Source organism: Hippocampus comes, unplaced genomic scaffold, assembly GCF_001891065.2.
Source record: "Hippocampus comes isolate QL1 unplaced genomic scaffold, H_comes_QL1_v1.1 scaffold356, whole genome shotgun sequence".
Taxonomy (NCBI): Eukaryota; Metazoa; Chordata; class Actinopteri; order Syngnathiformes; family Syngnathidae; genus Hippocampus; species Hippocampus comes.
This window is the reverse complement of record NW_017805633.1, coordinates 67,178-94,918: the sequence shown is the minus strand read 5'-3', so window position 1 is coordinate 94,918 and position 27,741 is coordinate 67,178. Positions and strand designations below refer to the sequence as shown.

Below are 27,741 nucleotides of genomic sequence, written 5' to 3'. Positions count from 1 at the left end.
TGTTTTTGTGTGTGTGTGTGTGTGTGTGTGTGTGTGTGTGTGTGTGTGTGTGTGTGTGTGTGGGTGTGTGTGGGTGTGGTGATTATAAATGGGGTTACGGGTCCAAGCTGTGGGCCGACCGTAGTAGTAATTTGTACTTTTACTTGTTCATAAACAAATATACATCATTGTGTACAATAAAAGTGCATTTGCTACACCACTGTGATAAAGCTTTGCTAATTTTAGCTGCATAAATCCGGGTTTGACACTTTATAGTACAGTTGTTTGATTTTATCTATCTGAAATATACTTTTGACGTTGTCTAGGGGGAAACATGAAACTTTGCTTATTACCTGTAGGTAATACAATACAATAGGAAAATTACATAGCTGCTTTTGTAAACCTCATGAAAGATGAGGAATACTTTGGCGAAGCCCAAGGAACCATTGGGAGTGCTCCTCACTGCTCCTCTAGGCCACGACCAACCAATAATGTATTTAACATAAAAAAAAAAAAACTGCTTACAAAACTCAGTAACAGTCCTACACACTAATAAAACATATTGTAAGAACTTACAGGTACTTTTTGGTTAAGTTTCACCGTGGAATGACCTGAAAATATATATAGAGAGAGAAGGGAAATAATAAAGACACAACCACTGCTGTTCACGTCCAATTTGTTTTTGAGGCAATATAGGAAATCCGCCACGCAAACCATTAGATGGCAGCACCTCGCAACTGAAAGTTCCCTTTCCAGAGTTTCCTACGTTACAAAATTCAGGAAAGCACTATATATTTACATATTAATGTGCGTAAAAAGGGGGTAAAATACTGGCCAAAATTGAAATGGAGAAAAATTACTAATTAATAACTGAAAACAATGTGGTCACATTTTAGATTTAGAGTGCCACATATGTGCAATCAACTTCTGCAACAAGATAACAAAGTTTTAGCAAGTTTGGGTTCAAACCATCATGTCATCATCCAGTAGTTTGCTTTGCTTTTTTTCAGGTTTGATCATATGATGTTCCAAATAAAGTAGCTTCTGTTAAATATGATAAAAGCTGACTGTAGCATGCTAAAGTTTATTTTGATGAAATGTACAACCATTTTAAATGTAATGAAGACTCAGCAAAGGTAATCTAGCTTTTCCAAAAAAGCGGAGTGTCAAAAAAGGTAGTGTCTGAATGTTTGTTTATAAACGTTAACATTAGCTTTATTTATTTTGGATTATCTTATTTTTTTCTTCATTTATTTTAAGGAAAAAATGTCAACCTTTTAATTAAAAAAATGTAAGATGTGTTTTTTTTAATACATCTAACATACTACATAAGTCGACGTTAGACTACACAAATGTAGCCCAATTTTGAGCCCACAGATGTGTCGCAGACAAACGTACCGTGAAGTAGCTGATTTTGAGTTGTCTTGATGCATCATAGCCTGTGCAGTGTGACATGCTCAATGTTTGTTCGTGAGGTGTCTGGGAAGGAATGGGCCCATGATCTCTTTTCTTTTTTTCAGTCCAAGACACAGAGCAATATTTATCTGGTAGTCTTGGCAGCGTGACCATGGTTAACGGAAAAACAAAGTCATGTCCGTGTTTTATGTGATGTGTTGTTTTTATTATTTTACTTTATGATAACTGTTTTGTTAAGCGCTTTGTTACAGCTGCAGCTGTTGTGAAAGCGCTATATAAATCAGGATGTATTGTATTGTATTGTATGTCATTTGACAAGGCCATTCCATGCACATCCACATGTAGTCTGTGAAAGGTTAACCTTTATTGGAGGACAACGTTCACAGCCTGTCTTGTTTATCAAGTACAAGTAGAGTGCCGTTAGAAAACATTTGCCCCCTTCCTGATATCTGTGTTCTTTGCATATTTATCACACACAAAGGTTTCAGTTCATTAAACAAATTTTAATATCACAGAGAGACAACCCAAGAAAAAAAAAGTAGTTTCAATTTATTTAAACACACAAATATGTGTCTCTATGTGAAAAAGCAATTGCCGCCTGAACCTAACAATGGGTTGTGCCACCTTTGGGCAGCAATAACTGAAATCAGTCGTTTGCGAGAATTGGTGATGAGTCTTTCACATTGCTCTGGAGTAATTGTGGCTGCTCTTCTTCACAGAATTGCTTCAACTCTGCCATATTGGTGGGTTTTCTAGCATGAACTGCCCGCTTTAGGTCATACCACATCATCTCAATTGGATTCAAATCTGGACTTTGACTTGGCCACTCCAAAACTTAATTTCGTCCATTCAGAGGTGACTTGCTGCTGTGCTTGGGATCAGTGTCATGCTGCATGGTTCTAGAGCGTTTGAGTTTGAGGGCACACACTGATTGTCCGACGTTCTCCTTCAGGAGTTCTTGGTAGACAGCAGAATTCATTGTCCCATCAATCAAAACAAGTTTTTCTGGTCCTTAGGAAGAACTCCTGTGCCATTTTTACCCTAGACCTAATGCGCCGCACATCTTCCAAAAAATTACATTTTTGACACATCAGACACAGAATGCTTTTCCAAATGTCTTGAGGATCATCAAGATGTCTTTTGGAAAATGTGAGACAAGCCATAGTGTTCTTTTTGGACTGCAATGATTTTGCCTGAGAACTCTCCCATGGATGCCATTTTTGGCCACTGTCTTTCTGATGCTAGAGTTGTGAACGCTGACCTGAACTGACTGGAGTTCTAGGTTCTTTTCTGACTTCTTGGATGAGTCGTCGTCGCACTCTTGGAGTAATTTCAGCTGGTCAACCACTCCTGGGAATGTTTGCCACTGATACCAGTTTTCTCTGTTTGTGGAAAATGGCTCTGACAGTGTTTCGCTGGAGCCTTGGAAATGGCTTTGGAACGTTTTACAGACTGATAGATTTCAATAGCTTTTTTTCTAATTTCTTCTTGAATTTCTTTGGATCGCGGCATGATGCATTTGTTTCTTGAGATCTTGTCGCCACTTTACTTTTTCTGATTCTTACTTCTGTGATTTCTTGATTCAACAAATGTGATCATAGGGTGTTGCCTGTGAAATTGAACTCAGCTTTCCCAAAACTGTCATTAGTCACACATGACTTTGTGAGTGAACATGGTGGTATTTACTTTTTCACATAGGGACAGGTAGTGTTGGATTTTTTTTTTTATGCCTGAATAAAATTGGCATTTAGAAACTGCATTATGCATTTCCTTGGGTAGTCTCTGTGTGATGTTAAAATTGGTTTGATCAAAAGAAATCCTTGTGTGTGATAAATCCTCTTTGATTTGCTGTGAAAAACGGCATCACTAAAATATTTAAAATCACATCAACTCCCCGTCAGGGAATCGAACCTCTGTATTCCACGTGACAGGCAGAGATACAGTCCACTATACTAAGGAGGAGCAGGCTCTTTAAAGAAGCTCTACCCTCCAAAACACAGGCCATGCTATCAGTTAGCTTGTATGACAGCCTTAACATGAAAAACTCCTAAGGCACCTGTTTCCATATTGTAGTGGTTATCATGTTTATCTAGCTGGCAAAAGGTCCCCAGTTCGAAACTGGGTGGAAACAATCTCTCATCCTTTTTGATTTGCTGTGAAAAACTGCATCACCAAGATAATTAAAATCTCATCAACTCCCCGTCAGGGAATCGATCCCTGGTCTTCCGCTTGACAGAAGGAGGTACTGTGCACTAAATTAACGAGGAACACAAGGTTGAAAGAAACTCTACCCACCAAAACTCCGGCCATGCTATCGGTTAGCTGGGATGACAGCCTTGATATGAAACACTTTCGTACCATTTATAGTACTTCCATAGTGTAGTGGTTATCACGTTCGTCTCACACACAAAAGGTCCCCAGTTTGAAACTGGGTGGAAACAATCTCTCATCCCTTTTGATTTGCTGTGAAAAACTGCATCACCAAAATATATAAAATCACATCAACTCCCCATCAAGGAATCGAACCCCGGTCTTCCGCGTGACAGGCGAGATACTGTCCATTATAATAACGAGGAACACAGGCTTTAAAGAAGCTCTACTCACCAAAACACCAGTCATGCTTTAAGTTAGCTGGGTTGACACCGCTGATATGAATAATTTCTTCACTGCACTGTACTCAGTGGTATAGTACACTTTTAACAGAATTTTGTCACACCCAACATTGGAGCAAATGATGACATTTGTGTGAATGCCAAGAAGCATATTTCAAAAACCCAACCAACGTTTGTCTCAAAAATGTTTGAGCCTGAAGCTTACTCATAACTCAAGTGCTTGTGCTATGTGTTTTGTTTCTGCTTTTCAGGTCATCAAGTGTAAGGCAGCAGTGGCCTGGGAATCAAACAAGCCTTTGACAATTGAAGAGATTGAGGTCGAGCCGCCGCAGGCCAATCAGGTCCGAGTCAAGGTGAGAAAAGGGGGATTCCACCTTATTAATGTGTTGTACATTCAATCATAACTTACATTACTCAAATTACTAAAATTCAGGATGAACCTCATATGCATTAGAATATACGATTCAAAGTGAACTTTTACCTTTTAACTTTTACACATGGACAACACGTCGGTATTTTTTCCACAACTCTCTGCAAAATTCACAACAGGTGCTTCATCCATGACTCAACACATTTCCAACAACGTCCTCTTCTATGCCTGTCTGTGACTGTTTGAGTCAACATGGACGACAAGCCTGTCTTATTAAATCATAATGTGTGACACTGGTACATGAAGGTTAATGCAAGATGACAGGATTCAAGTTATTAATTATGGTGTTGGGGGAATGTCAAGGAGACTCAAACAGAATAACATGAATTCTATCCATTATGTAGTGCTGATTCGACTCTGGGTAATAGGCGAGCTGGAACTTATTTCAGGTGACTTTGGGTGAAATGCGGAATACACCCCAGACTCATTTATGTAAGACATTAGGAATAGGTTAAGCAAGGTATTTATATTTCTGAAGCACATCTCAGACAAGGCATTTCAAGGTCCGTAACACATGGCATAAAAGGCATCATGAGAAAATGTAAAAACAAAATGTGGTAATCTGAAGCAAAAACCGACATTTAAAGCCCCAAATGCTATTAAAAAAAGGTTATAGGAGGTTGGTTGAAAATGTAAATCCATATTAAAACAGTAGGAGCAGCACGGTGGTCGAGTGATAAACACGTCGGGCTCACAGTGCAGAGGTGCTACAGCCTTCCTGTGTGGAGTTTGCATGTTCTCCCCGTGCGTGCGTGGGTTTTCTCCGGGTACTCCTGTTTCCTCCAACATTCCAAAAACATGCATGGTAGGTTAATGGAACACATTAAATCGTCCCTATTGTGAACGTGGATGGTTGTTCGTCTCTGTGTGCCCTGCGATTGGCTCACAAACAGTTCAGTGTGTACCCCGCCAACTGCCTAAAGACAGCTGGGATGGGCTCCAGGACGCCCGTGACAATCATAGGGTGTGCGGATTAGAAAATGGATGGATTTATGGATTAAAACAATGATATAAGACGGGTAAAGAAAAGTTACAGTGCAGAGTGAGTATAAATTTGATCTACTAAATGTAATCGGTGAATGGAAAAGTCTTTAGTCCTAATTTGAAAGAACAGAGTTGGCGCAAATCTGTATCCTGTGAGTTTGTTCTTGAAATGTGGTGCCTCCCCATGTCTGGCTTGAACGATTACAGAAAGTATTTCTGTCCAAGATGACCTGAGAATTCTGGATGGTTCATTATCTTAGGGACAAATCAGAAATGTATTTAGTCTTGAAAACATACTGTGGTGTTTACACCAACAGAGAAATAACGAGCTGCTTAAGTTATGTTGTCACAGCTCCAATGACTGTTCTTCCACACTGTATAATTACCATACTTGGTATGCCAGTTGCATAGAGAATAACAACCGGAGCTGCAGAAAGATGAACTGCATGAACCAAACATCTTTGAAAGATGCTGCCTTTGCTGTGCAAACACCATCGAGCAGGGTGAAACAACCTTTGCACTACAGGCTGTATCTGCACCCATCTGCCAGGTGCAAGAGGGCACACATAGCCCACAGGACTAGGATACGGAACAGTTTTTTTTTTTCTCCACCATCACAAAACGGAAGAAGCAGCCCCAACTTACACACAAGCCAAAGTAACTGCACTGTCCTAAATTAAATTCATAACCACCACAACAATCGATATGTTGTGTATGGTTTTATTACCGTAACATCCATCCCATAAATCACACACACCCGTGTATAATACAACTCCCTCCAAAATCATCCTTAAAAAGCTTTTTTTTTTTTTACTCTGTACTTGTATATGAAATGGTCCCACGATTTGCTGGTATCCGTTAGTATCAGAGAGAATAAGAATGAAAGATTCAAAATATCCCAAGAAAGTGTCAATGCTTTTAAATCCAGGTTATAAATTATGCTCTTTTCCCATCTTTGATGAAGGTCCTTCAAAGTCAGAATGATCAATCATCATTCATCAAACGTCATTCTCTTTCGCTTTCTGGAATCCAAAACATTATTTGGTTCGGTTCAGAACCTGACAGGTGCAGAATATGGTCCACTCTGACTCAATGTCCCCGACCTTGCCCCGGGACATAGGCGAAGTTCTGCCATAGGTGGAAGTTGAATCTCTTTCTGACAGGGGATTCTGCCATATGTTCCCAGCAAACCCTCACAATATGTTTGGGTCTGCCATGTTGGACCGGCATCTTCCCACTGTAACGGAGCCAACACACCAGCAGGTGTTGATAAGATCACAGTTTCGCCCCTCTCTTCACCCGAGTGTCCAGAACATGCAGCCACAAATCTGATGACATGACCACAAAATCGATCATCGAACTTAAGCCTCGGGTGTCCTGGTCCCAAGTGCACATATGGACACTCTTATAATTGAACATTGTATTAATTATGGACAATCTCTGACCAGCACAGTCTAGTCACAAAGCAACACTCGGATTCTGATCGAGGGGGGCATTCCTCCCAATCACGCCCTTCTGGGTCTCACTATAATTGTCTGTCTGAGCATTGAAATCTCCCAGCAGAACGAAGGAGCTCTAAAGCAAACCTTCCAAGGACACCGACAGGGTGGGTACTCGTAGTTGCTGTTTGGTGCACAGGCACGAATAAGTCAGAACCTGTCCTTCACACCCGCAGGTAGAAGGAGGCTACCCTCTCATCCACTGAGGTAAACCCCAATGTACAGGTGCCATGGGGCAATAAGTATGCCCACGCCAACACTGCACCTCTCATCGTCAGCAACTTCAGACTGCAAAAGAATCCAACTTCTCTTGAGTGGACTGATACCAGAGCCCAAGCTGTGTGTGGAGGCGAGTCGGACTATATCTAGTCGGAATTTCTCTGCCTTACGCACCAGCATGGGCTCGTTTCCTGCCAGAGAGGTGGCATGCCATGTCCCTCGATTTAGCTTCTGTAACCGGGGATCAGAACGCCATTATTGAAATGAATGTGCGACTATCACCAAGCACTTAATCGGGTGTTTTCACTGACAAGTCTTTCTCTTTGGAACAGATCGTGGCAACAGGTGTCTGCCGTACCGACCTCTTCTACCTGTATGAAACGGAGAATAAAGACCTCTTCCCAATGGTGCTTGGCCATGAGGGTGCAGGCATTGTGGAGAGTGTTGGTCCTGGAGTCACTGAATTTCAGCCAGGTCAGTCTGGAATGATCCTAGACCTAATATTTATTTCAAAATATGAGGGAATTTGATACCACACTTGAGTTTGTTCATTTGTGTCACTTCAGCACTGTTTTTGTCTTTTAGGCGACAAAGTTGTCCCTCTGATCGTCTCCCAGTGTAGAGAATGTCGCTTCTGTAAGAGTCCCAGAACTAACCAGTGTGAAAAAGCATGGTGAGCTCCACAAGCAACCACCCTCTCCTCCTAAATGTAGATCCTAAATGGGTTCAAGGAAGATAATTGATCTTTGCCTCTTGAATGCCTCCCCTTCACTTTCCTAAGACCATGTTGGTCATGGACAATCATATCTCTACTTTCTAGGTAATATAGAAATCTCACGAACATGCTCTCCAGCAGCTTACATGTTTGATGCCAAAACAATGGGCTCGCAAAGTGTTAGCTGACTAGCATCCTTCCCATACATGCATCCCACGGCACAATGGTCATGTCATAAAATGCCGCTGTCGGAACCAAGGGTGCGTAGCCATACACGCATACCTGCACATCACAGTGCTCCTTCTCTTGAACTGGGGGTGATAATGGTCGGTCTATACTCAGCAAAAAAAGGATCCCAGAGCAGACTCACTTCCAAATGTAAAAAGCAAGTTTATTAAATAGCTTAGAATCTTCACAACAAAAAGATGCATGCGCTATGCGACAAAAGGTTGATGTAAAAAAAAAAAAAAATAAACTAAAACATCCTCTCACACAAGAACCGAAAGAGATGGCCAACTAACAGAAAAGAAGAGTAAACAAAACAATACCAACGATAGGAACCAAACTAAATGTACGGAAGTGGAGATAAAACCCAGAAGCATAAAATTAAAATGGAGCCCCAATCTGGAAATGTGATAAAATGGAAATAACATGGAAATAAGTACGGTAATGTGAATGCTGAAGTCTCACACCAGCACACTGCCGCAGCTGCCTCAACTCTCAAAAGCTTCCGATTTGGAACAAGCGACAGGTGTGTTGCTATTGGAGGCAAACATTCAAAACAGCAGGGGTCCCCAACCACCGGTCCGCGGACCGGTACTGGTCCACCGGGCATTTGGTGCCAGGCCGCACAGAAAGAACTTGCCTTAATTCCGTTTTATTTATTTCGGAATACGAAAGATGTTTTATTTTGAAAAACTACCGGATTCTCCGTTACATCCGTCTGTGTCACGCTTGACACACGTCAAGCTACGCTTCTCCATCACGTGACCGATTACTTAAAAACAAAACGCAGGAGCTTGCAAAATGAGTAAAAAAAACTGCTGGAGATCGCAAATGACGGCGGCCTTAAAAGTACGTTCGAGACAACTGGATTAAAGTTATGGCTGAATATTCTGAGATCGCCACAGTAGCACTGTTGCTATTTCCGACATGCTACCTGTGTGAGGCGGGGGTTTTCTGCAGCAACGGCGACTAAAACAAAATTACGAAGTAGACTGGACATAAACCACACACTTGAGGTGTCATTGTCTCCTATTACCCCGAGATGGGACTGTCTGGTTGCAGAAAATCAAGCTCGGGGCTGTGGTGAGTCGTCACTTTCGTGCACTTTGAATTTGCGTTTTATCATATTTTGAAGGCATTAAACATGACCATAGCGATCAGAGTGTTGCGGCCAGATTAGACACTCCTTGTGTTTATTATTATATTTCGAAAACACCACAGTTTTCATGCAGCTCGTACCATATTATTTTGTTGTATTATTTCCGCCACACCTTAAATGCCGGTCCCTGAAAATATTGTCAGACATAAACCGGTCCGTGGGGCAAAAAAGGTTGGGGACCCCTGCAATACAGCATCTCAATCAGGGTACAGTGAACAAAAACGGTAGAAGACTCATTTTGTGAGATAAGTGATTGCTCATTGCGTATTGCCAAAAGGCGGAAAGTTGAATCCAGTGACGAGATAAGGAGCTCTTTCCATGTTCTGAACTATAAAATAATGCAGGAGAAAATAATGAAGTGAATATTTCATGAACATTTTTAAAATATATTACAACTTGAAACCAACCACAAAGATGCTTTGAATAGACCAGATGTCGGCACAAGGACTTTTGTTTGTAGATTCGAATATGAATACGCTTTGAGCAAAGGCACCATATTTTCTGGATTATAAGTCACCAGCCATAAAATGCATAATAAAGAAGAAAAAAAACCCTAGAAGTCGCACTGGAGTAAAAGTCAAATTTTGGGGGTAAATTTATTTCCTAAAATCCAACACCAAGAACATCTTGAAAGGCAAATAAAAATACAGAACAACAGGCTGAATAAATTACAACCTGCGCGACGTATCTTACATGACGCAAATGAACGGAGAACATGCCTGGTATGCTCATGTAACATATTAAGAGTTATTTGGATAACTACAGCATAAAGAACATGTTAACAAGTTTACTAAACCATGAGTGTCACTCCAAATCACTAAATCCAATGAAATCTTCAGTTTCGGTGTCACCTTTAAAGAACTCTGCGAACTCCCTTGGTCGGGGGTCAGCAACACGCGACTCTTTAGCGCCCACGAGTGGCTCCCTAGAGCTTTTTCAAAAATTTTTGAAAATGGAAAAAGATGGTAGGAAATGTATTTTCTTTTTTGTTTTAATATGGTTTCTGTCAGAGGACAAACATGACACAAACATTATTAACGTTTTCCAATGCTGTAAAAAAAGTGTCAAATAAATATTAAATGTCAACATTTCGTCAATGAATATTTGCGTCATAGCCTGCGACACACGTTTCTATTAGCAGTGCTGGATGGCAGTCAAGGGGCTGTTGAATAAAAAAAATAATAAAAATAATTATTAAAAAGAAAGCCTGCGACACACGTTTCTATTAGCAGTGCTGGATGTCAGTCAGGGGGCTGTTGAATAAAAAAAAATAATAAAAATAATTATTTAAAAAAAAACCCCAGCTGCCTTTAATGTACAGTTCACCGAGGGTACTTGCTTAGAATGGGAATCTGGGCGGCCAAGAGAAACATTTTTAAATGGTACAACGTAAGCTACGATAGTTAGCACTCTGTGAAAGTGCGTCCCGTGCCTCGTTCATCTTAGCGGCCGTTATGGCTGTTGATTATTACGGAATGCGTGTGTAAGTGTGTGCGTATGCGCGTGTACACGTGAGCTACGATAATTAGCACTCTTCTAAAGTGTGTCCCGTGCCTCGTTCATCTTAGCGGCCGTTATGGCTGTTGATTATTACGGAATGCGTGTGTAAGTGTGTGCGTATGCGCGCGTGTGCGCTAACGCGTCGATTGCGGGAGGTTGGTTGTTCGAAAAGTAGATTTGCCGTCAAAAAAGTTTGGGCACCCGTGGGAAAAAAAACGTAATCATGAATGCTCGTTGTGGATTTGTAGCCAACTTAGTCATGTTGATAGCAGGCTAATATAGCTCATATCGATACATACAGCATGTGTTGCCTTCATTAGAAGGCTTTTTATTTTTTGCGGCTCCAGACATATTTGTTTTTTGTTTATTTTGGTCCAATATGGCTCTTTCGACATTTTGGGTGGCCGACCCCTGCCCGAGGTAGATGTTGCGGCGCTTCTTCTACATCGCTCACGTCAGAGTCATCGTCAGTCGTTTTTATGAGTACAGGTACCGCCAACGTAGAAAGTCTCAACACAGGCTCGAGCACCCTCTTGCATTTTAATGTGAAAATAACATGTGAAATGATATAATGTGTTTTTCATTTAACACACAAACCACTCAAGGGTATAAATCGCACCCCCGGCCAAGCTATGAAAAAATTGCGATTTATAACCCGCAAAATACGGTAATCCTTAAATCCAGAATCCAGAATATTGACACCAACACTTTCATCTTGTCTAGGGATGTTGTTCCTCACAACGTGAGTACAGCACCCACCTCCAAGTTAAACTGCAGGGGAAAGAAGCTGCTGCAGTTCATGGGAATCAGTACCTTCTCACAGTACAGTGTGGTTAATCAGATTGCTCTGGCCAAGATTGATCCCGCTGCCCCTTTGGAGAAAGTCTGTCTTCTTGGCTGCGGTATCTGCACAGGATTTGGAGCGGCAGTCAATAATGCTCAGGTGTGAGGAGACAATCTCGCGCATTTTTATCTTTGCATTAGAATTGAATTGTGACATTTTTGAAAGAAAGAAAAGATGGAAACATATGGAAAAGGACCAGCAAAAAAGCCTGTGTGGTTGGAATCAACTTTGCATCACTTTCATCCATTTCAGGTCCTCTCCATAATATACCACACCACACATCAGTACAGAAACACATGACCTCAATAATAGATGACAAAAAAGACTGGCTATATACAATGCACTGCTTGTAGTTGCTTCCAACTTTCAAACTGCCACCTTCAATTCATCAAATAAGTGAATTGATTGGGTCATTTTATTAAACGCACTCATGTTATCTTAAAACCCGAAAGGGGTGTACATAGACTGCAGTGTGTATCGTTCCACGTTGCGAGCATAATTAATGACCTATAAGCTTGATAGATGGTACTTTTAGTGAAAAAAAAAGAAATATCGTGCTTGAACACATTCCCTCCCGTTTACAAAGTGTCATTGCACAGACCCCACGCAGCAGATATGTGACCAATGAATGGCGGCCGCGGTGAACTGCGGGGTTCGCGCCACGAACACAGTCAACGAATGAAAAATCAAGACACGAAGAACAAGACACAGCAAAACTGAAAAGAAATACACATTACCTGTAGCAAAGTATGGCAGCAGCAGAGCCGCATTCATTCTCGTATCTGCGCAACAAACAAGCATTTGCCAATCAACTTCACACACAAAAAGCTTCAATTTACAAAACGTCACTCTAACAATGACACAGAAAACAATGTGGCTCAGAACAATTAAGGGAACTACTTGAGCACACCACATAGCAGTATAAGAATTGAAAAAAAAAATTTGTATATGTATGTATTTTTTCCAGGTTGAGCCAGACTCCACTTGTGCTGTATTCGGTTTAGGAGCTGTGGGCTTGGCTGCAATCATGGGTTGCAAATATGCTGGTGCCAAAAGAATTATCGCTGTGGATATCAACGCAGACAAGTTTGAGAAAGCCACCGAGTTTGGAGCCACCGACTTTGTAAACCCAAAGGATCACGACAAACCAATTAGCAAAGTGCTCTCCGAGATGACTAATGGTGGAGTTGACTTCTCCCTGGAATGTGTGGGGGATGTAAAACTTATGGTGAGGAACATTTTCTTCAAGAATGACAATTTTGAAATGCTTTGCGAAACAATCCGTGCCCTTTCCTGTCTAGCGTTCTGCATTGGAGTCCTGCGTACCTGCCTGGGGAGTAAGTGTGATCGTTGGCTGGACTGACAAGGAAGACTTCTGTGCTCGTCCGACTGATCTCATTAGTGGACGCACATGGAAGGGCTCCATATTTGGAGGTAAATGAGCTGAGGGATTCTGCTGGTGGACAGCAGATGGCAGTATGTTAATTTCATATGTCTATTTTACTCATTCATTCATTTTCCGAATTGCTTTATCCTCACGAGGGTCGCGCGGGGTGCTGGAGCTTACCCTAGCTGTCTTCGGGCAGTAGCCGGGGGACACCCTGAATCGGTTGCCAGCCAATCGCAGGGCACACACAGACAACCATCCACACCCACACTCACATCTCGGGACAATTTTTGAGTGTTCAATCAGCCTGCCATGCATGTTTTTGGAATGTGGGAGGAAACCGGAGTACCCGGAGAAAACCCACGCCGGCACGGGGAGAACATGCAAACTCCACACAGGGAGGCCAGAGCTGGAATTGAACCCGGTACCTCTCCACTGTGAAGTCGATGTGCTAACCACTGGACTACCGGGCCGCCGTCTATTTTGCTAAATTTACGAAATCCACCTGGGCTCGGGGCGGCTGTTGCCGCATCAGAAACTTGCCTCGGCTAAAATTCAGCATCTAGGCTTTTACTTGATATTCTAAAATATATTTATACATTACTTTCTCAGCCTCCCTATATATCAGCCAAGCCCCGCTTTAGACCCGGGAGAGAAATTGGCTGGCGATCAGTGGTATGGTAGAGCTGGACCCTGCATCTCACCCAAAAACAGATGGCATAGGATCGAGCATGGTCACAACCTGAGTGAGGAGAAGCAGCTAGGGGAATGTATGAACTGTATGTAGGTGTTAGAGCGTTGACTCTCATCTAATTTCCACATTCACTTTAATGAACAAATTCCGATTCCACCTTGAATGAATTATACATTTGATGAAATACACGTCATAATCCAACTGAATGAAAAATCCAACTTGATCAAAATGGTAAATGGGATGCAATTATATAGCACTCTATTTTCATGGTACGCAGTCTAATGTGGGCGGCCCGGTGGTCCAGTAATTTGCGTGTCGACCTCACAGCTCCGGCCTCCCTGTGTGGAGTTTGCATGTTCTCCCGAGGCCTGTGTGGGTTTTCTCCGGGTTCTCCAGTTTCCTCCCACATTCCAAAAACATGCATGGCAGGTTAATGGAAAACTCGAAATTGACCCAAGGTGTGAGTGTGAGCTTGGATGGTTGCTCGTCTGTGTGTGCCCTGCGACTGGCTGGCAACCGGTTCAGGGTGTCCCCCGCCTACTGCCCAAAGACGGCTGGGATAGGCTCCAGCACCCCCCGCGACCCTTGTGAGGATAAGCGGATCGGAAAATGGATGGATTTATTTATTTATTCATTTATTTTATCTTAATTGGTGTCATGCATAAGTTTGAGCCTTTTCTAATTATTATCAAAAACTAAAAATATGACCTTGAGATACTGAATGGAGTTAAATAAAACTAAATGAAGTCCAATAGTATTTTTTATCTTTAATTTAGTTTCAGTGTGTTTGTCCAATGTGGTTTACAAAGTCTCATATTCGCCTATTTGAACATATACAGTATCAGAGTGCAGCCTACATTAGGCCGTTGATGCAGCTTGTCAACCTACGGAAAGGTTTTCCTTTTTAGTTCAAAATAACATACTTTAACCTCCAGGATCCCTAATTATGACCTGGCCAAGGGCATATTGCTTTTTGCCTTTGGTCCTATTTTAGGTCCATCCTGTTGCGTTGCACTGGCCTCGTCCTCGCTTGTGCTAAAATAGTTCATCTCTCACGTCCAGCATCTTAAATTTGCAAACTCCTTCTTTTGTTGTTAGGGTGGTGTGAGAGGTCAATTGCAAAGTAACGACAAAGGTCTTGATAAACTGCTTAGCTGGGTTTTACTGACTGACTGCTTAACATTTAAATTTAATGCCTATTACCTTTTGCGTGTCGCACTTGAACATCGTGCACTTTCACACGCTGCATAAGCCTTCCCTACATATTACATCACACATACCGAGACATGAGTGTTGCCATTCAAACATTCCCCTGTGATAGCACATGCGACAATATGCTATGACTATAATGTACTATCCCCCAAAATTCTAACCTGGGCGTTTGTTTTCAATGGCCAATTTGAAACAAACAATTTGTGCACAGCCCTAGTATGTATGATTTCCACCCATCCATCCATTTTCAACACCGCATGTTCTGAACAGGGTTGCAGAAGTTATTGCAGCCTTTCCCAGCTAACTTCGGGCGGAAGGCAGACTGGTCGCCAGTCAGTCGCAGGGCACATATAGAGACAAACAACCATTCGCACCCGCATTCACAACGTCACTGAATGGGAAACAATCCCACGCTGCCCACACGCAGGTTCGGCGTGTGTACCGCGACACCATCAGCGATTGTATGATTTGAAATGGTGATTTAATTTTTAAAAGTACATTATACGAGAGTCGTTCTGTCCATTGGACTTTGGTGCAAAAATTATTTTACCTGCAAATTCTGTTGAGCAATAAGTAGAAGTATTTGTTTAATGTTACCAGAAGAAACAACTCTAAATTGTTTCATTCACTATATTGACACTTTTGGAAGAAATGACATGCACTTCATTTGTGAAGTACAGTGAACAAAACTATAAATATAACATTTTTGTTTTTGCTCCCATTTTTTTGTGAGCAGGACTCAGAGATCTAAAAGTTTTTTGACATACACAAAAGGCCATTGCCCTCAAATATTGTTCACAAATCTGTAGAAATCAGTGTTTGGGAGCATTTCTCCTTTCTCAAGATCATCTATTCCACCTTGCACATGTGGCATGTCAAGATGCTGATTAGAAAAAATGATTATTACACAAGGCGGCTCAGTGAATACTGGTTAGCGCGTCGGCCTCAGGGATGCAGGGTTCGATTCCGGCCCTCCTGTGTGGAGTTTGCATGTTCTCCCCGGGCCTCTGTGGGTTTTCTCCGGGTACTCCAGGTTCCTTCCACATTCCAAAGGCAAGTTAATGGAAGACTTCTAAATTGTTCCTAAGTGTGATTGTGAGCATGAATGATTGCTCGTCTTTGTGTGCCCTGTGATCGGCTGGCAACCGGTTCAAGGGTGTCCCCCGCCTACTGCCCAAAGACAGCTGGGATAGGCTCCAGCACACCCCGCGACCCTTGTGAGGAGAAGCAGATCAGAAAATGGATGGATGGATGAATGGATTATTCCATCGGTGTGCATAGGCTAGCCACATTTAAAGGCTACTTTGAAATGTTCAATTTTATCACCATAGCACAACGCCACAGATGTCACAAGTTTTGAGGGCGTCTGAAATTGGCATCCTAACTGCAGAATTGTGCACCAGAGCTGAGGCCTGTGAATTGAATGTGTATCCTCAGTCAGATCCTGCTGACCGATAGGAATATCGGGAAAGTCCTGGCAGACTCGCCATTCAAAGGGTCATCGGAGCGGACAGGAATTTTCCTAAACCGGTGTTAGAGGGACTCCTTTAAGTTGTCACTGCCTCGGTTTTAAGAAGTTGGCCCTTTTTTAACTCCAGTCGGCCATGATTGGCGCTACATTTAAAGGCAGTCATTTGGTTTAGCTGGCTTGGGTGAGGGGTTCAGAAAATCCTGAGAGTTTTCGTGTAAGGGCCTTTTCTGTTTTGGTTTTACTTGGATAATCCCTCATTCCAATATGAGGGCATAAAAAATAAAATCAGACACCTTCAGCATTTGAGGCAGCTGACAAATGCTGACGGAACCTTCAGCATTTGAACTCTCCTTTTTATTCGCACTTGTATTTTAACTTTTTTTTTTTTTTGCAATTTCTAAATCAGGCTTTAAGGGTAAAGACGGCGTGGCTGAAATGGTTCAAGCCTACATGAACAAGAAAATAAAGCTGGATGAGTTCATCACTCACAACATGCCCTTGGATCACATCAATGAAGCCATTGAACTGCTGAAGCAGGGTAAAAGGTATAAAACACTCCAACTATTCAATTATTACAGTAATTAATGACTAACAATGTTAAAAAGTAAGTTTGTCTTCTCCTTCTGTTCACAGTATCCGAACTGTCCTGAGTGTTAGTCCACAGTAACTCAATTGTTCAAGGAATTTATCTTGTCATACCAACACAGACTTCCACAATTTTAATGGTTTCTGTATTTTTAATGAGATGATACGTCAAGACTTCATGATGAATCGGCACACTCGAACATCACGCATTAATGAATGCAAAGAAGGACTTTGAAACAATGCGGACAACGCCAAGGGATTACTTTTTGTGCCCATTTTGAAACATGTTCACAGGAGATCAAGTTCAGCGTGTCATAGCATCCGTGGATAAAAATAAATGAAAGATTGGAGACTTCCCAGTGTTCTGGTTGTGTTTTGTCCCATATTCTCAAATATTTTCCTTTTCGACAGCAGAACCAATACTGTTTAGGACAGAGGTGAACCGCGACCAAAATATAAAAATACAAAAACGGCCCAGGCATTTTCGGCCTTGACAGGCTCCTCATAATTAGCAGAGCAAAACCAATTGTGAATTCATGTACGTTTTCCCTGAAGAAATGTAATATACAATTATTCAAAATTATTATGGTGAGGTGAAAAACGTTGTACACAATGTAAAGGAATATATGAGCTATTTTCTTCCTCTCAACTGTTGCTTCAACAGTGTGGCCTGAACTAGACACAGAGAGCGAGAGCTGATTATAATTCATCAAGTGTTACATTGAAAACACACTGAAACTAAATTAAAGATAAAAAATACTATTGGACTTCATTTAGTTTTATTTAACTCCATTCAATATCTCAAGGTCATATTTTTAGTGTTTGATAATAATTAGAAAATGCTCAAAGTTATGCATGACACCAATCAAGATAAAAAAAATAAATGAATAAAAAAATAAATCCATCGATTTTCCAATCCACTTTATCCTCACAAGGGTCGCGGGGTTGCTGGAGCCTATCCCAGCCGTCTTCAGGCAGTAGGCGGGGGACACCCTGAACCGGATGCCAGCCAGTCGCAGGGCACACACAGATGAGCAACCATCCAAGCTCACACTCACACCTTGGGTCAATTTCAAGTTTTCCATTAACCTGCCATGCATGTTTTTAGAATGTGTGACGAAACCGGAGTACCCGGAGAAAACCCACGCAGGCCCGCGCAGAACATGCAAACTCCACACAGGAAGGCCGGCGCCGGGATTGAACCTACGACCTTTGAACTGTGAGGTCAACGCACCACTGGACCACTGGGCTGCCCTAAATAAATAAATACATACATACATTTTGAAAAAAACGGGGCGACCAGAATTGGCTTCAGTCATGCATATACTAAATTAAAAATTAAAATGTTGGATTTAATTATGACTTCTACCACATAGGACTGCAAAAAAAAAAAAAAAAAATCAGTATTGATATTTAAAAGTATTGGCAATGAATTTCAATAGCGTTTAGTTGTGTGTTGCATTTATTACGTCACACACCCGCTGTGTCAAACTTTTATTACATTAATTGGGCTGCATCGCATGTGCCAGAGTACACCTGAGTTGAGCGGTCACTGCACTCTCGTGTAACACAGCCCAGCAGTTGGGTCACAACAGAAGCCTTGCTCTGTTATGAAGTAAGGCAACGTAACATTAGTCTCTCTTTGTGCTTGATGTGTACTAAATTATACAGTTTGACAAGCATGAAAAGTTAATTAAATGGAAATTACCTTGTAAATGACATGGGACATCATGAGTGCAGGTCACTTGTTTCAACAAAAGCCATTTTTTAATCAGCTTGTATTCTTTTTTTTTAATTGCCCTCTAACTGTTCAATCTGTGGTCAATCTCTGCTTGTCCTATTTGGTTTATTGTTGATATTGGAATGTATTTGTATTGTAGCTGGCTAGAGGTCTGGTCTTCCACGTGTCAAAACTGTCAAAAGTCTTTCTGAACTGTTTCTGTACTGTCCAAAACAGTACAGTCGTTAACAGCGTCAAAACGTCAACGATGCAAAGCGAGAAGTGGTCCCAGGACTCCGCCAAGGCTGCCCTTCGTCACCGATTCTGTTCATTACCTTTATGGACAGAACTTCTAGGTGCAGCTGAGACAGTGAGGTGGTGCGCTTTGGTGGCCTCAGTATTGCATCTCTGCTTTTTGCAGATGATGTGGTACTGATGGCTTCTCCAAGCAGGGATCCTCAACTCTCACTGGAACAGTTCGCAGCCAAGTGTGAAGCGGTTGGGATGAAAATCAGCAGACTCTATTAACATATTTGACCAATAAATCTGATTTTGATTTATTCATGGCTGTAGGGCAAAACACTCTATGACCATAATTCCATCTTGCATCATGGTTACGTCAATGACATCTATTGAAATTCTCAGCCCTCATAGTAATGGTTGCATTAGCGTTCAATCGAACTTGTCTGATATTGTCGGTACATTATTTTGCTCCCAGCATGTGTAGGAGAGGGAAGGCAAGCCCTAAACCCCCCACCTGTTGCTGGTGTCACTTTGATGGAGGTCAAAGCTTGATGAAATGTCACTCGCCGCAGAAACTGACAGCTCTTCCCCCCAGGATGTTTAATTCACTTGGTCGCTCAGTAGCTTGCTCACGGAGCACACGTCTGCGAAGCCTGTGGATACTGCACAGCAGGCGCCTTTGAATGGGTTGTTTACAGAAAGGCCAGAGGACCATGTACAGCACACTGTAGTCAAGAAGGTCAACACCCTTCAGTAATAGCAGTCACCTTATTAAATCAAGGCACAAAGAAAATGTAAAAATCATGTTTTTTTTCGGTAAATTTCATTATTCAAGATACAAGATGTTTATTTGTCATATACACAGTCAAACCAGAACCGCATCACTGAGCAATGAGGTTCTGACTTTCCTTTGTCTCCGGCTACCGGTAATTAATATAAGCGATACTGTATAGCAGTGGTCCCCAACTGTTTTTGCCCCACGGACCGGTTTAATGTCAGACAATATTTTCCGGGAGCGATCTTTAAGGTGTGACGGATAAATACAACAAAATAATATGATATGACCTGCATGAAAACTGGGATTTTCGTAACATCATAATAAACACGAATCGCGACACGAGAAACGTCCTATCTGACCTCAACACTCTCTGATAGCTAGGGTAACGTTTCTTCAAAATAAGATACACCGCAAATACAAAGCCCATAAAAAATACGACTCACCATTGCTGCATATTATGCAGAGTGGGCTTGGTGCGTGGGAATCTCCCGTTGGGATAAATCCGAATTTTAAATCAGACTCCTGATCCTGTCTCTTAAATGTAGCCTTCTTTTTCTTAAAAGTGGTAGGCTTCTCTTCTGTCTCCCGGCTGGGCCTTTTCCCCTTCCCAAAGACATTTTTTTTTTTTAAAACTCATTTTGCTCGCTTCTGGGTTTCATTTTAGTTGTAACCTATCACGTGACGGAGAAGCGCGCCCTGACCTGCGCCAAGAGTGATATACTGTAGACCAGGGGTGTCAAACTCATTTATGGCGCAGGCCACATTTTAGTTACCGTTTCATTTGGAGGGCCGATATGACTGAAACCATATAAAGAAGTCAAGACTAACTGTTGATTCAACTCCTGTTTAAGTTACTATCATGAGGGGTTTGGTAACAAGAAAATGCTTCGAATCTATCTCTTATTTTACATATGAGAATTTAACATTTTGGTTGACATTTTAGAAAGGATCGTGGAAGTTGACAGGTGCTTTCGCGGGCCACGTGAAATGATGTGGTGGGCCAGATTTGGCCCGCGGGCCTTGAGTTTGACACCTGTGCTGTAGACAGATGTAACAGAGAATCGGGTAAATTTTCAAAATAAAAACCTCTCAGATTCTGAAATAAATAAAACGGAGGTCATGTAAGTTATTTATTCTTTCTGTGCGGCCCGGTACCAAATGACGCAGGGACCGAGAGCGGTCCGCGGCCCGGGGGTTGGGGACCGTTGCTGTGTAGTATAACATGGTTTGAATATGCATGTGTAAAATTGTGTATTTTGTGCCCTGCGCTTGGCTAACTAGCAATCGAGGATATCCATAAACTCTGGATAATATTGTCTAGTATAATTGACCCAATCTGTACATTTTGTGCTTGTGACTATCCAGATGCTTGAGTTGCATAATTCAAATCACGTAGGCAAGTTAGACAACAATGCCAGCCTTATTCACATGCTCGTCACCTTCCGTCTTAATTACTGCTGGCCTACCGCACAAATACATCCGTAAATTGCAATTGAACCACCCCAACTGTTTTTGCCCCACGGACCGGTTTAATGTCAGACAATATTTTCCGGGAGCGATCTTTAAGGTGTGACGGATAAATACAACAAAATAATATGATATGACCTGCATGAAAACTGGGATTTTCGTAACATCATAATAAACACGAATCGCGACACGAGAAACGTCCTATCTGACCTCAACACTCTCTGATAGCTAGGGTAACGTTTCTTCAAAATAAGATACACCGCAAATACAAAGCCCATAAAAAATACGACTCACCATTGCTGCATATTATGCAGAGTGGGCTTGGTGCGTGGGAATCTCCCGTTGGGATAAATCCGAATTTTAAATCAGACTCCTGATCCTGTCTCTTAAATGTAGCCTTCTTTTTCTTAAAAGTGGTAGGCTTCTCTTCTGTCTCCCGGCTGGGCCTTTTCCCCTTCCCAAAGACATTTTTTTTTTTTAAAACTCATTTTGCTCGCTTCTGGGTTTCATTTTAGTTGTAACCTATCACGTGACGGAGAAGCGCGCCCTGACCTGCGCCAAGAGTGATATACTGTAGACCAGGGGTGTCAAACTCATTTATGGCGCAGGCCACATTTTAGTTACCGTTTCATTTGGAGGGCCGATATGACTGAAACCATATAAAGAAGTCAAGACTAACTGTTGATTCAACTCCTGTTTAAGTTACTATCATGAGGGGTTTGGTAACAAGAAAATGCTTCGAATCTATCTCTTATTTTACATATGAGAATTTAACATTTTGGTTGACATTTTAGAAAGGATCGTGGAAGTTGACAGGTGCTTTCGCGGGCCACGTGAAATGATGTGGTGGGCCAGATTTGGCCCGCGGGCCTTGAGTTTGACACCTGTGCTGTAGACAGATGTAACAGAGAATCGGGTAAATTTTCAAAATAAAAACCTCTCAGATTCTGAAATAAATAAAACGGAGGTCATGTAAGTTATTTATTCTTTCTGTGCGGCCCGGTACCAAATGACGCAGGGACCGAGAGCGGTCCGCGGCCCGGGGGTTGGGGACCGTTGCTGTGTAGTATAACATGGTTTGAATATGCATGTGTAAAATTGTGTATTTTGTGCCCTGCGCTTGGCTAACTAGCAATCGAGGATATCCATAAACTCTGGATAATATTGTCTAGTATAATTGACCCAATCTGTACATTTTGTGCTTGTGACTATCCAGATGCTTGAGTTGCATAATTCAAATCACGTAGGCAAGTTAGACAACAATGCCAGCCTTATTCACATGCTCGTCACCTTCCGTCTTAATTACTGCTGGCCTACCGCACAAATACATCCGTAAATTGCAATTGAACCAAAACTCTGCCACCCGCATTCTGACAAGATCTCCTCACACCTGTTCGACAGCACCTTCACTGGCTGTTCATTCATTACACACAGCATTTTTTCCGAGATCATCGTCCTTCTATTCAAAGGCACGAAACATCTCGAATCACGACTTAAAACACGCCTTTTGAAACAGGCATCCCCAGTTTGGTTTCTTTCATCTCCTTTATTGTTTTTGACTACTTTGTCACTCCTTGCAGTTTTCTTAAAAGTGTATTTAATTTTACATTGTCCTTTTTATCTTGTTCGATGACTTTGACTGACATGAAAGGTGCCCCTAAAAAATGCATTCTCATAATTATCATGAATCGTGGTGCACTGCTTTGATGAGGCAATGGTGATGAAAGTCAAAGCATGTACCTCGAGAGAAAAAGAATATGTATATTTATAATGCAATGTACGGCTTGTCACGACTGTATTAATGTGACCCACTTTCATGCTATAATAGGTCAAAAATACACATGTGCATGTAGGCTATCGTTTATTCATCTCCCTTCATGCATTAAGGATTTAGCCCATCAAAGGAAATGTAGCTCAGACCACAAGTTGTTTTGTTGACGGAAACCTACTGAGGTTCGATTGTACTCAACTGCAAAGGATTTATTTTCACCATGGGATTAGTTGGTCCAGATAATGCACTTCATACATGTAAAAAAAAAAAAAAAAAGTTTGCCGATACTGTATTCATCTTTTCCATATATATATATTTTTTTAACTGGGCCATACTTATTACTTATCTTTCAAGTGAGTGCAAAAAGGTTAACCTTGACACATACCAGCATTTATTACTTCTGGCAATCAGTAGCCCTCTAATATATTGGGATAAATTTGAAAAATTGAACAGATATCTGCAGCTTTGTGACCGTGGTTATTTTTGACCTAGGCCACTGCGGATAAGAAACACAGCTTGCTGGGTACAATTATATTCCAAAAGTATCTCATTTTCGATTGTGCGCTATTATGTTTGCACACATCAACCCATGCATGCGTGTTCAAAATGTCCACTGGCTTAGAAAGTTTTGTAACTGTCTACATTTTTTTTCTCCTGTAGTGGTGTGTACTCAAGAGTGTTTAATACTGAAAAAGTACTTGTGAACCTCAAAATTGGTGAATTTGACCTGCAGAAACACAGGAGGATAAAAACCAAAAGTTAAAAATATCCGTTCACAATTCTCAGTACAACTAGGAATCCTAAAAAGAACTTTTAAATATTTGTTTCAGCTGTTTTAAAGTTCAAGCAGATATTGTGCCCCCTGCTGACCATTTCAGGAGTCACCCTTCATAGCTACTGTCAATATCACCTGAATCCATTATTACTTATCTGAGCCTGATGACTGCACAAATTACTTCTTCATAAATATTTTAATGTTTCCTTTGGCAAAACAAAAACACATTTCATTATCAAATCAATCCACACGTAACAAATTCAAGTATGTCCATTTAATTTGAGGGCTGATATTTAATTGAAAGAACATGAGAGCCACCTTGAGCAGTATTCTCTTGTTTCAACGTGCGAGTGAGTACAAGAAACCCAGAAAAGCTGGATGCCAACACGTCCGCTGAGTCCAGTCCTCCGTGCGCATGAGCTCCAGTCCAGCCTACATTTGGCTCAGAAAATGAGCCCGACCGTTGTCTTCGAGGCGGCGGGTAAGGATATCGCAGCCCGTGTCTGTGACCAGAAGGGTGTGTTCAAACTGAGCGGAGCGCTTTCCGTCTCTGGTGACTGCTGTCCAGCCGTCGGGCCAGGTCTCGTCTTGCCAGCCGCCTGAGATAAAGAATGCACAAGGTGTTGGGCACAACACAGCTAAGACAAAGATTCATCAAGCCAGAGCTGTGCCATTTTCGGGAAAAAAAAAAAACGAAGTGCAATTTTTCAGACAGATATCACAATTTTGATTCATTTCAGGATTTTACACACACACACACACACACACACACACACACACACACACACACACACACACTGATACCTCTACTTCCGCATCTCTTCAACACACACACACACACACACACACACACACACACACACACACACACAATGGTACCTCTACTTCCGAACATCTCTTCATACAAAATTGTCAAGTTATGGAACGCCTCAACAGGAAAATATTGTCTCTTGTTACAAAAGAAATTTCAAGATATGAAAGGTAAAAAATACAGTATGAGCTGCTATTTGCAGCTCAGTTTCCTGAACGCAACATACTTATAGCTGCTCTGCCTTTGGCTATTCCCGAGCATCATCCTGGCATCCCATTGGCTAAGAGGGATTTCTACTAAATGTGTCGATGTGTGTAGTTGGATAGATGTATGTCTATGCAGCGTCCTCGTCATTCGGCCCATGAGGCATTCCGATAGTTTTACGTAAATGTGAATTACTCAGAAAAAGTGTTCACATGTCAGGCGATTGCTCATGACGCTGATGTTTGCCTTGGATATTTTCAAAGGATTGTTGAAAGCCGACAAAAGCAAATGTCCTTGGATCAGTTCTTTACAAAACGCCAGGCAAAAAACACTTCTGAGAGAGAAAATGGACTCAAGAGGGCAAAAAACGGTGAGGACGCAGTAAAGTTAAATAACCATCATTTTTATTCTTTACTCTCTTTGTTGTTTATTACATTATGCACAACTCTCATTTACTGTGCAATCAGCTAATTGTAACATGCATTTGTTACATTATATGATACATTTTGATGCTTTCGGAAACATTTATGTCAGAATTTTTTTGGGGGGGGCTTGGAATGAATTAGGGCATTTACATGGAAAACGCATCTCTACTTAGAAAATCTTCTAGTTAAGAAACTTCTTGCAGAACCAATTAATTTCATAAATAGAGGTACCACTGTATTCAGTTGGACAGTTCTATGGGACATCATTTGAGAATTATTTTGAAGAACTCCCAACAGTTGCCATGTGAATGTGAATGGTTGTCTATATGTGCCCTTCAAAAGACTCGCGACCTGTTTAGAGTCTAACCAGCTGGAACGGGCTCCAGCCCATTAAAAAAAATTTTTTTTTAAATAGATGGATGAATGAAGGGTTAAATATTGTCACATTCATTTTCGTTATTAATATTATACATATTTGCTATGTGTGATTACAAGAAGTTATGTCATAGTCATGAAGACTCACCTTCACATATCATGGGTTCAATGGTAAACACATGACCTGGCTTCATAACACCGACTGCTTTGTTTTCTGGGGAGAAAAAAAATATACAGAATTCAGAAACAATTTCTCATATAACTTGAAAAGTGAGCCAATATTTTCTTAACTGTCAGAGCGACTTACTGGCATAATGTGGCACATTTGGAGCAGTGTGGAAAAGCCTGTGGATGCCGTGGCCGCAGTAGCTCCGCACCACAGAGAAGCCATTGGCCTGAGCATGCTTCTGGATGATATTACCAAGCTCTCTGTAGCGAACGCCGGGCTTCACTGAAAGGACAACGTGAGCAACAATGTCAGTTAGCAAACACACATCTGATACATTCCAAAATGGAACGATATGAAAGCACAATCAGCGTGCAGTTGCTTGTCCTAGATAGAATGAGAAGTGTTTAACCCGGGGGTCGGCAACACGCGGCTCCAGAGCCGCATGCTGCTCTTTAGCGACATCTAGTGGCTCAATGGAGCTTTATAAAAAAATGTTTGAAAATGGAAAAAGATTTTGATAGTAGGCTAATAAAGCTCAAATAGATATAGATACATGTTGCAGCTCCGAAAAAGGAGAGCTGTGGTGTTGGTTTTTAAAAACGTACACTTTATTTACCGGTATGCTTTTAAAAGTCTCGACAAACACAGACACGTCTGCCTCCGACTCCGTGCCTTCTCTCTTCTCGTTCAAGTCGAGAGGCGTTCAAAGACAGCCTCCGAAAAACGGAAATTCATGATGACTTCACTGACACTAAGAAAAGCGAAAATAATGCACCAAAACAAAAAATCAAGCGAGGAAATCACAAAATAAATTTTATGAGGGCGTTTGTGAACACACAACAAAGGAATGAATAACAAAACAATTCTGAGACAGTCCAGTCTCCTACATACATACAGCATGTGTTTCCTTCATTGTAAGTTTTATAGGTTTTTATTTTTTTGCGGCTCCAGACATTTTTGCTTTTTTTGGCCGATATGGCTCTTTCAACATTTTGGGTTGCCGACCCCTGGTCGAACCAATGTGTGATAAACCTCACAAATTAAACAAAACACAGTTACGGTAACTTTTGGCCCGAGCTGAAATACCCATCATAAGAATCAAACTGTGACCTACACACCTGGACAAATTTGTCAGGGCACTCTGTTGATCAAAGAAACACCCACAATGGTAAGTGAAATCACGAAATACTCACATAAGTAATAAACAAATATGTACTGCAAATTAACCAATGAAAATCTGACATTGGTTTTGAATTGTGGTTCAACAGAATATTAAAAAAAAGAAAAAAAAAACAGGCTGAGACAAAAATGATGGTGCCCTTAACTTAATATTTTGTTGCTCAACCTTTTGATGCAATTACTGCGATCAAACAATTTTTGTACCTTTGCATTAGACTTTTGCACCTTTTTTCCTGACACCCGGAACCATGTTTAGTCACTGTGCATGTTTAACTGCACGGACATTTGTTGCAGAAACACACACTCAGTAAAATGGGATACGGCTGCCGTGGAGGAATACAAGCAGGATGTACTGTACATGACAACAAGTCACATTGTACTACTATGTGTAAAATTTGTTTTGGGATTATTTGACTTATGAGCAAATGTAAGACAACCTACCCACTACTTGGTAGAAAGCACTCTATGGTGTTTGGAGACGACACAATGTAGTGCATTCATTTTGGAAATGACGCTGAAACCCGTCCTGGTGCAAGTTAAAGCTAACTTAGCTTAGCATAGCTTTCTGCCTGCTGGCGAAGCATGTCTCTCATCCACATATCGCAAAGCAGTTATTGAGTGTGAGTGGAAAGTGACGGGATTCTTGTGGGAAATGTGTCTGAAAAATAAATAAAGAGCAGGAGAGCATGACAAGTCGCACCTGGATCTGTTATTTCTTTCTTGCTTTTTAATAAACCCTCCTCACGGCCATTGTCGGGGGCCATTGGAGCAGCTATTAACAGCTGTCCGCACACTTGAACTGGCGAAAGTGAGCATGATACCAGAATCTGGTTTATAAATGAAAATTAAGATGGAAACTTTATTGGGAGTGTATTGGTAATATAGCTCATATA

The 27,741-nt window shown here is 41.4% G+C and overlaps 2 protein-coding genes across 3 annotated transcripts in view; one reads left to right on the top strand and one right to left on the bottom strand.

Moving 5' to 3' along the window:
* Window positions 1-17,286, top strand: part of LOC109522860 (alcohol dehydrogenase 1-like) — a 17,906-nt gene extending 620 nt beyond the window's left edge. The window contains exons 2-9 of one of the 2 annotated variants that reach the window (XM_019881692.1): window positions 4,259-4,360; window positions 7,472-7,613; window positions 7,725-7,812; window positions 11,462-11,681; window positions 12,550-12,810; window positions 12,884-13,016; window positions 16,753-16,891; window positions 16,980-17,286. In XM_019881692.1, coding sequence (XP_019737251.1) covers window positions 4,259-4,360; window positions 7,472-7,613; window positions 7,725-7,812; window positions 11,462-11,681; window positions 12,550-12,810; window positions 12,884-13,016; window positions 16,753-16,891; window positions 16,980-17,013 — 1,119 coding nt within the window. In that variant the 3' untranslated portion in view covers window positions 17,014-17,286. Of the gene's footprint in view, window positions 1-4,258; window positions 4,361-7,471; window positions 7,614-7,724; window positions 7,813-11,461; window positions 11,682-12,549; window positions 12,811-12,883; window positions 13,017-16,206; window positions 16,620-16,752; window positions 16,892-16,979 lie in introns of those variants that run through there. The other variant, XM_019881693.1, reaches the window with a different exon arrangement.
* Window positions 17,287-23,866: 6,580 nt separating this feature from the next.
* Window positions 23,867-27,741, bottom strand: part of metap1 (methionyl aminopeptidase 1) — a 22,566-nt gene continuing 18,691 nt past the window's right edge. The window contains exons 9-11 of the mRNA XM_019881685.1: window positions 25,808-25,951; window positions 25,649-25,714; window positions 23,867-24,284 (exon numbers count right to left, since the gene is read on the bottom strand). Coding sequence (XP_019737244.1) covers window positions 24,118-24,284; window positions 25,649-25,714; window positions 25,808-25,951 — 377 coding nt within the window. The 3' untranslated portion in view covers window positions 23,867-24,117. The remainder of the gene's footprint in view (window positions 24,285-25,648; window positions 25,715-25,807; window positions 25,952-27,741) is intronic.